This window comes from Rhagoletis zephyria, unplaced genomic scaffold (assembly GCF_001687245.7).
Source record: "Rhagoletis zephyria isolate East Lansing unplaced genomic scaffold, Rhagoletis_zephyria_1.1 Rzeph_scaffold_04277, whole genome shotgun sequence".
NCBI lineage: Eukaryota > Metazoa > Arthropoda > Insecta > Diptera > Tephritidae > Rhagoletis > Rhagoletis zephyria.
In genome coordinates, this window is record NW_016161360.1 from 42,189 (window position 1) to 52,303 (window position 10,115).

Sequence of the window (10,115 nt, forward strand, 5' to 3'; positions counted from 1 at the left end):
TGTTTTTCAAAGGCATTTATCAATGTAGAGAGTACATATACTATAAAGATAATAATAATAATATGTTGGCGCTTACACTTTTGCTAAGTGTTTGGCCGAGCTCTCCTTATTTGTGGTGTGCGTCTTGATGCTGTTGCACAACTGCAGGGACCTACAGTTTTACGCCTTTTCCGAACGGCAAATGGATTTTATGAAAAGCTTTTTCATGGCAGAAATATATTTAGGAGACTTGCCATTGCCTGCCGAGGAGAGACCGCTGTAAGAAGAAGCTTTTTCTAATTTTCAAAACCCATGGGTTCTACGGAGTGTTAGTACGCACCTCTAAGCACATCAGTCACAGTGGCCGCCACTACATTTGTGGTGTCATAAGTACAAGTTATCTTTGATATAAATTGCAGAGATGCTAACTCGTTTGTTTGACGACCATTTGCCTAATTTCGGTTAGATGAAAATGAGGATATTGATACCGAATAAATAAATATTCAATTGATTACATTTAAATTAACTTAGAAAATATTTGATGATTCAACTATGTGTCCCAACTAGTTTATTTTTGCTTTGCATATTGACAGAGTTGAACCACTCGAACTCGTCCCATGGGTGCGCGCATGGTTTACAACTTTTTAGTCAGTTTACTTTTTCCTAAAGCATATTCTCCTTTTTGGATTTTCGCGTTTTAGCAGACGTCAACGAAACTCTCGGAAGCCATGGGCCGCGCCATGGAAGACATGACAAATATAACTCATCGTAAAATGAAGCGTGTGCCACCCACGTTTCGAAGTTTATTTATCTTTGTTACATCGATTGCTCGCACGAACTTAGAGTCTGAAATTATACAGCGGGGCGGTTCTCTGTGCACAACTAATGCAACGCGTTATAAACCAAAACGTGACTGCATTGTTCCTCTGTTGCATGTGTTATCGGTGCACGTGCGGGTGCTGGTGGAATGGCCATTATGGCGATCGTGGGCCTCACTTGCTGGATTACCTGTAACCGATGCGGCTCCAGTGCCTTCACATTGTCGCGAACTGATACCCAGCCTTTTAGCAGATCCCATAGCATTACTTTTGAAATTTATTTTATTAGCTCCTCTACATCTGGATCAAGGTGAGTTCTACACAGTTTCACATACATATCGCTCATTTGCTGCAAGAGTGTAATAATCAAAAAAAAAAAAGTTAAGTGTGTCAGAAATGATCCCAAACCTCTTTTTGTAAATTGTTTAACATTTTTATAGCTGTATCGATTAACCATAGCTCATTAGAAGGCAACTTGTCTTTATTTTTATTATGGATTAGGACGCTCTTGCAGCAAATGTGCCATGTGTGATACATTGACATAAAAAATAAATACAAATTTCCGTGTACCTTAATTCGTATAACTCATATCACGATAATTTCAAGGCAATCAACTATTCGAAATTAGAACAGTACATACTTATAAAATCCAAACGTAACATAAAAATTTCTGCACTATAATATCCTGTTTACCTAAGTTCCTCCTTATCAATAAATATCCACTATTTAAAATTTTCAGTCGAAATTAAAATATAGTTGCCATAAAATTAAAAAAAAAAAATATATTTTTATATTATGTAAATAATCAATGCTACTCAAAGATGCATTTTAAACAGGGACGTGAACCGGTTTTGAACCGACCGGTAACCAACCCGCTTTTTTCTATTAATTAACTGAACCATAACCGAACCGAAATTTTCCACAAATGTTTGATCCGAACCGAAAACCGAACCACTTTCCATAAAAGTTTAAATGGTTCGTTTCACCCAATTTTCAATAGATAAATGTACCACTTTTTTTCTTTTTGTTAAACATGGTAATACCTACCATGTTGTACACATAGTGACAATGTATAAATAAGGCAACCCATCTCATTTGACAGACACTTGCGCCCTTAACTTGCGCGTTGTTGCACTTGACACTGGACGCTTAAACTTGCGCCGTTATTTTTTTTTTTTGTTTTTCAACCGCTTGAACCGAACCGAAACCCCGGTTCGAAGACCAAAAAACCGCTTTGACGAACCAATCCAAAAGTGCAAAAACGGTTCGAACCGCTGCAGCGGACCGAACCGACCAAATGTTTCATCCGGTTCACGTCCCTGATTTTAAACGATCTATCACACCTTAAAATATGGACATACATATGTATGTAAATAAAAGAATGATTTTGGCTGTTTTTAGGACTCGGAATGAACGAAAATTACAAATTTTTTTCTTTCGTAGGTAGCTCGACTCGGTCTAATGCACATACAGTGACTAAAACAAATGACCACGTGTTGGTTTTTTTTAATATTCGTAACATTTTTCCAGATAATTTTGTTGTTTGACGTCTCCCACGTTTTATTTTATAGAAATTGATACTTATATGAAAAGAAGTGCAAAAATCCGTCACCAAAAAAAAATTTTTTTAAAAAATCAACGCGATTTTTAGCCGTTTTGCACCTCATTAGACTAAAATTCAGAATAAAAAGTTGAAATTTTGATGAAAATTTGTTGAATTTTCCTAATTTTTATAAAGTTTGAAGTTTGCTGTGTTTACACGGTTTTGGTTAAAGCTTAGACGATATTTTTATATAAAATAAACAAACAAAAATTTGGCTCGAAAAACATTACCGAAGTATTTGAAGAAAATCAACATGTGGTCATTTGTTTGAGTAACTGTATGTATGTATGTATGTGCATCATAACTGATTATAATCTCTTCTGCTTGCAGATTTCTTCACATGTATGGTTAAGGTTATGTACAATTTGCTCTACTATCAAATAGTTGTACAACTTTGTGTTACGCTCACTGATTTAGAATGTGATTATATCATATCGAAATATAACAAGTCTCCTTCCACGGATGATGCTGATACGGTGGCGTCGCAACTCATCACGTTCAAGCGGTGGCAGCTTATCGAATATGCTCTATTTGGGACGCGCTATGGCGTTAGTACTGAATCACACAAACCGTATGTCACATTTACGTCGCGAATGCATACCCAGTACTTCAACAGCTGCTGCGGCTGCAGCTGCAGCTGCGGCGTTGGCGGCTTCTGCACAATTAAATGCATTAGGCAATCCTGGATTTCCGTCGTCCAGCAGTGGAAATGGAGTTGGTAGCTGGAGCTTCCAATACCGAGGTCGAAGTAAATATGAAATCCATGGAAGCTCAGTTGCAAACTCTTTGCCTACCATTTCTGCGCATTGCAGCATTGCTGAGGCAGCATCTTTACAGGCACGACATGCCAGAGATATCAGCTCCAGGCTTAGAGTTTGTGCGACTGGTTTATTACTTGGAACTCGTAACTGATTCAATGGACTGGGACTGTTTTAATGCTTCGAAGGGCCTCTGCTTCATTGCTGGAACAGAACAAACTTTGCCCAAGTTTTGGTGTGAGCAATTAATGTATATAGGGCCACCAACCGATACAGTGCGAGAGCTCGTCATCATGAACCAGCATGCATCGTGGCAGCAGCCGAAACTCCTCGAGTTACCACGCGAATATGAGCGCTTGTTCACGGTATGCCAGTACTAATTCAAATAATAGTTTCTGTATTATTGTGTTTGGTGTTTTTTTTTTAGTACTACCACGAACGTCCATGTCTGAATTGTTACAAAGTGCCAAAGGAAAGCTCCATTTGTTTATTATGTGGTACAATTGTGTGTCTGAAACAAACATGTTGTGCGGAAAATGATTGTTGCGAAGCTGTTCGGGTAAGTTCTTGACAAATATTAATAAATTGTTTAATTAAAATATATATTAGTTTCGATTTTATGCAGTTAGAATACCAAGCTTACAGGCTAATAGATATTATCTCTCTAGCTGTCCCGAGACAAGGCCAAATCGCGTGGCCAAAACCGTTTGGGGTCTCGGGAAGTCTCAGCGCTAAGAAAAAGTCGTGCGTCAGCTGTTTAAATGCCGGGCAGGGCGCACGGTGCACTGGGAGGTATACTCAGCTAATCTTAATCCAAAAGGTTTATCAGACAAGTTGAAAGGGAGAGTCTAAAAACTGTCCGTGAACGAATTTATTCAATCTCTCAAGCCGCATGCCCAAAATTCCCTTTGACCCGGCACTTGTTTCGGTGAGCGATCGGTTCTTTCGATAGGCATTCTGGTGTGAATAAAATGCAGCCACTGTTGCTACAACGATCCAGTCGATAATTTCAGGAGCTAAAAGCCATTCTGCATTCATTTATCCATTCTATTTTGTATAGAGTGGCACAAATTGAAGGGCTTCTGCTTGCCAAGTCCTTTTCCACTTGATCTTTCTATCGCAGAGGAGGCCTTCCTCTTCCTCTGCTACCACCAGTGGGTTTTGAGTTGAATACTTTCAAAGCTGGAGTCGCCTTCGCTAATGCGTAAAGGCCCCTCATTCTTCCGCAAAATCTTTCTCTCGACTACTCCATTGGCCAAGCTCTGCGCCATATATCAGCACGGGCATGATGAGTGACTTATAGAGCCTGGTGTTCACATCGTCGAGAGAGGACTTTACTTCTGAATTGCCTACCCAGTCCAAAGTAGAACTTGTTACGTGGATTTCTATGCTGATATTATTATCGAAATTCTCTACTTTTTCGAAATTATAACTGTGGGCAAAACTTCAAATTGAAATTTTTATTTATTTTTTTATCGTTTGTTAATATTTTTTGACTTAGGGCGCGTGTGAATCGGTAACAAAGTTCTATGGGGAAAGCTGGTGAATAATTTTTTGACAACAGTAAATTTTTGACAACCGCAGAATAAAATATTATAAAATGAAGTGAAATGAATATTTTAAGAAAACATGCACCATTATTGATTGCAATTCATCAATTTAAGCTTTTAGTCAATTTAATTTTAATCAATTAAAGCGTTTGAAACATTTTTAAGAAATTATCTACCATCACTGATTGCATTTCATCAATTTAAGCTTTTGTTTTACGAAAAATTACACACAACAACAATCTTTGCGATTGTCAAAATTTTCTATGCATTTGTCAAAAATTTCACTAGCCTCATGGGCTACTGAAATTTTATTCACCTCATAGTTGTCAAAAATTTACTTACCGCAAACTTTGTTACCGATTCACACACGCCCGTAGTGTAATATTTATTAATTTTGCCACCAGAAACTCCATTTCCTTATATTTTATTGTTTTTGCTTAAATTTGAGGCAGAAAAATTATACACATCAACAGTCTTTGCGATCGTCAAAATTGTATATGCATTTGTCAACAATTTCATTAGCCTCATGAGCTAGTGACATTTTATTCACCCCACACTTGTCAAAAATTTACTTACCGCAAACTGTGTTACCGATTCACACACGCTCTTAATAGTACCTTAAAAGACAGCCACACTGAGCTGTCAATCACACCTTGTATGATACACCTTGACTGTGGGTGACAAGGCGCGAATGCGCTGACTGTTGGTTTGATGACAGGAAATACTTCGTCTTTTCCTCGTTTACCACCAGACCCATTCGCTTTGCTTCCTTATTCAACTTGGGGGAAAAGGCAGAACGGCTTTTGTCATCGGCACACGCCAGCAATTGCACACTCTTGTGTGCGGCTCTTCAGATTAAAGAAATCAAATGAAAGGGAGTCGCCCTGCCTGAAACACCGGATGGCAGCAAACGATTCGGATAGGTCTTTCCCAATTCTGACGGAGCTGGTGGTTTTTTGCTTATCTTATTTTTTCATTTCATTTTCAATGAATTTAAATTTAAAATTTGCCGAAAAAAGACTTTTATACTGATGATGATTTGGGAGTTTGATCACGATAACTTGGCTTTCAATTTTATATAATAGAGTATAGGGGATCTGTACGTATGTATATCAGTACTGCTGTTACTAATTCCGGAGTTTAACTTTAGCATACAATAACCTGTGGAGGAGGAATTGGAATATTTCTTGTAGTCACATCTACCTACATAATAGTGATCCGTGGACGACGTGCCTGTCTCTGGGGCTCAGCTGTATTTAGACGATTTTGATGAAGAGGATCGAGACCTTAAGTGAGTTAAATACTGCCAAATGCTATACTATATAAGAGTATTTTGTATATTTTCTATCAAACATTTCTTGACATTTTCATAGGCGTGGCAAGCCACTGTATCTCAGCCAAGACCGTTTTAATTCTACTGGAATCACAATGGCTTTCGCACAGAGTTTGCGCATACGAAACACACTTGGGTATTCCATCGGGATTTGTTGTGAAACTGGGAAGATTACTAAGAAGGATTCAAGAGTTAGTAGGACAAATCTATTTAAATCGTTGATCAGCAAAAAATGTAACGAAATACGTATATTATGAACGATATGTTCAAGTCTAATTTATAATATGAAAAAACTGAAAAATCTCGAAGATTTTGCGAAGCAAAGAAGTAAATAATCTGTCGCGTTTTTAAAATGCGTTGCAAACAGTTAAATACGGCAAATAAACGCTTTGCTTTTACATTATTGATAAGCTATAGAAGTTTCAGTTGAATAAATTGCAGGTTAATTATGTTTAAATAACGTAGATAAAGAAAAAATTTAAATCGGCTTAAGTGAAGAAGCTAGGGTGTCAAAAACAAGAACTAATGCATGTGAAACGTTTAAGCAAAAATCAAAAGGTAGCTTAGAAACTTAAGTGTTATCCAATTACAAGCTTTGTAAGAATATTCAGATAATGCTGAAGTATTCTTTGTATTAATATTACAATAACTGGAGTAATAGGGTTCGAAAAACTATACATATAGTAGGATAGAAGACATCCTCGATAAAACTGCATAAAAATAAAATTTAAAAAACATATTACACACACAATACATATGCACAGTTTAAAGAAAAGGTATCTTCGTCAAATTATGAACCACTTGTAATGACGAATGTGACGATTGCAAGCCGGTCTTGGCGTGCTTGTGTAATTTATGTATACAAAGTTATGAACAACTCATTTGATTAAGCCTAAACAAAAGCTAATTAAAAATACATACAAATGTAATAGTTTAAAACATAACATATTTAATTTCATTTATGTGATATAAAATAATATTAATTATGCGACAATTAAAAGAAAGATGCGATGGAACTAAATGTATTTGAATATTCGGAATGAGACTCATTATTTTCATATTGCACTCGAAATTAGCAATCATATTAATCTAATTAAATTAATGGGTGACATTTGAATATCGATAATGCTCTTATAAATATTTAATATTATCCTTAGGTAGATGAAGATAAAAATTTCTTGCAAAAACATACGTATATTTAAGAAAAATAAATCATTATTTCAAAACACACACCTATTATTATTTTTAGTTCTTATGTGGCACTACAACCGTTTGTCGATTTAGGCCGAGACAAAAAGCTTCGCCAGTTGGTGGTCTTGGTCCTTCCATTGTATTATGGGGCGCCCTTGCTATGGCTATTATTTATAGCCGAACCAAAAAGAGTCTCACTTAGTTGTAGTGATAAAATTGTATTATACAGTAAGTATTTATCAGAGTGCGAAGAAATTCGCTCGCGATCGCTCAAAAATACGATCTCATACAAGGCGCATCAATAAAAGGTGGTGTTGATTGATCAGCTGATTGGATATTTCTGTCTCTACAGTACAGTAGAATGTCATCCAAGACGAAGCGGCGCAACTTTAGGATGTCAACAAAAGAAAATGATGAAAGTTATCTCCTATTCCCTTTCGTTTTGACATCCTCCTGTACCAAAAAGCAATAACAAAATNCATTCATGCGCCTTGTTCACATATTAGCTCGTCTTGCGATTGTATTTTACCGCGATAAATACTTGAGCAAACGAGCGTTAGAGAAAACATTCCCTACAAGACATCTGCTGGTCATACGACTGGGAGATCTGCAGCCTTTTGGGATCATATTTTACGTCAGAATTGCAGGGATTTCTGAAAAATCTAACCAGTTCCTTTGTGTACATGTGATTTTCCATCCCTTTTCATCGTAAGGCCTCGATTGATGTCAACTTAAGGTTCCTGTTTTACTGCTTTAAAATTGTGGGGAAATTTTTACAGCATTTTTTATGTGTATTGGTTTTTGTTTGAGTGTATTGAGAATCGGTCGGTCTAAAATGTCCTTTTCTTGTAGGGTTGCCATTGCCTACGTTGTCGTTCGTAAGAGATCGTATCCTAAGGTTTATGCATATTATAACATATATCGTCGAGGATATCACATATAAATTTTGGTCACAATTGGAGTCGCCAAACCATCAAAAATTTCGAGGTAGTCTCGAAAATCCCGAAATAGTCCCAGAAATCCCGAAGATCCCTCATATCACTCATAAATGTCAGACTGTGCTTACCTTTTTTGACATTTTAGAGTATCAAATCAATAACAAAATAACAAAATTTGAGCCTGGTTGTATTTGGTTTTTATTGAAGCGAAACTTCTTAATCGAGTTCGGAGATTTAACGCGTTAAATATTTAATGAGCTACAAATAGTGTTGTATGAGCGGTTAAGGTGGGCGTGGTACAAGTCAAGATTTGGGCTTTTTCTTATATATGCCATGACTATTGACTTCGCCTAGTTTCAACTTCGTAGCTGCATTAGTTAAATTTATGTCAAAAAATCGGGACAAGTGTGTAGTGAAACAGGTGCGTATTGAAATTGGTAAATGCAAAATTAAAATTAAAATTAAAAAATTGCGTGAAATCGGTTGTAAAAGTACCAATTCTATTAAGAGAAAACGTGGGACGTAAATAATTTCCCTCTTGAAATAAACGGCCGGAGAGAAGAAAAAAGTAAAAATCCCATATAATTATTACGAGAAGAGGTAAATAATTTCTGTCCTGAAATAAAGCTCCCGCGAGACAAATATATTTATTGTAAGAAGGCGTAAATCATTTCCATCTGAAAATAATCGTCCCGCGAGGGTAATACAAGGTAGTACTCATAAATAATCAGACCAGGGTTAACATACAAGATTTCAATTGAAAAGAATTTCAATTTTAAACAAATAATGCTGGACAATTTTTCTGCATGGAGAAAATGAGCAACACCTTCCACAAAAAAATTTCCAAAAATCAATGGAATCCTACCTACTTACAATTTGTAGTTTGTTTTACTAAAACTGAACGGGCTACAAAACTGCATACTCATAATGTTTTTAAGAAATCTACTTAAAAACTTCAACATTTTTATTAAACTTTGCAATTTTTGTACAAAGTTTGAAATTTTGACTTACATACTTTTTGTTAGATAATGAGCTACACTTTCATAAAAGATATTAAACATTAAATAATCGAAAGGGAAATAGCTAAAGATGCTGAAATGTCACTAGGTTAGGTTAGGTTATGTTAAACGGGCAGCTCTGCGAAGAGTTCAATCGCAGGCCGCGAAGGCTCATTGCGATGCCCATGGGGGGTTACCACAAGCCTATCTCTACATGTCTTCGAACCATTTTGATTTTCTGACGAATCCTAGCAGTCCTTCCAGAGGAGCTATTCCCAAAGTATCCAGGTTCTCGAGTAAATGGTCTCCAAGAAACTTTAGGCGTTTTACTCGAAGTGCTGGACACTCGCAAAGGAACGGCGATGGACGGGTTCTAACTCCTCATCCCTGCCGCGTTGGCTCCGAATCTGGCGGCCATATGGTCAATGGTCCAATGCCCCGTTAGTATTCCTGTGAGAAGCCTAACGTTTGGCTTTGAAAACCTTAATAGACTACTTGTTCTTCGTTCATCGAGTAAAAATTTCACCAGTAAAATCTGAAAATTTACTGCACACATTTTGCGGCCCGCAAAAACAAGAAGAAGAAAGTAAGAAGTAAATGAAATGAAATAGATAAAAATAAATACAACAATAACGTCTTTGGCTTAGGTTGAGGATACTTTTGTTAAATGACTTGTGAAATTTTCAAATTTAATTTCGTGAATTAAAGAATTCCCACAAGTGAGCAAATCACTGCAACGCGGAATCGTTTCGGTAAGCCCAAAAAAACAGAGGAGAAAATGTCGATCCGATATCATACCAAGTAATGTGAAAAGGGTCTTAATAAAAATAAAAATAAAAACACAAAAAGGTTAATCCCAAGGGGAGATATTTTATTTTGACTACAGGGTCTCGTTTCAGCCCACTGTGCGGCGCCTAGTCAACCGCAACATTAAACGTAAAATCACA

The 10,115-nt window shown here is 36.7% G+C and overlaps 1 protein-coding gene across 1 annotated transcript in view; it reads left to right on the top strand.

Moving 5' to 3' along the window:
* The window catches only part of LOC108370495 (E3 ubiquitin-protein ligase UBR3-like), a 45,749-nt gene extending 38,484 nt beyond the window's left edge, over positions 1–7,265 (top strand). The window contains 11 exon segments of the mRNA XM_017625824.1: positions 684–1,107; positions 2,731–2,884; positions 2,886–3,076; positions 3,123–3,523; positions 3,586–3,717; positions 5,859–5,957; positions 5,959–5,999; positions 6,082–6,121; positions 6,123–6,152; positions 6,154–6,211; positions 6,214–7,265. Coding sequence (XP_017481313.1) covers positions 684–1,107; positions 2,731–2,884; positions 2,886–3,076; positions 3,123–3,523; positions 3,586–3,717; positions 5,859–5,957; positions 5,959–5,999; positions 6,082–6,121; positions 6,123–6,152; positions 6,154–6,211; positions 6,214–6,263 — 1,620 coding nt within the window. The 3' untranslated portion in view covers positions 6,264–7,265.
* The last annotated feature ends 2,850 nt before the right edge of the window (positions 7,266–10,115 follow it).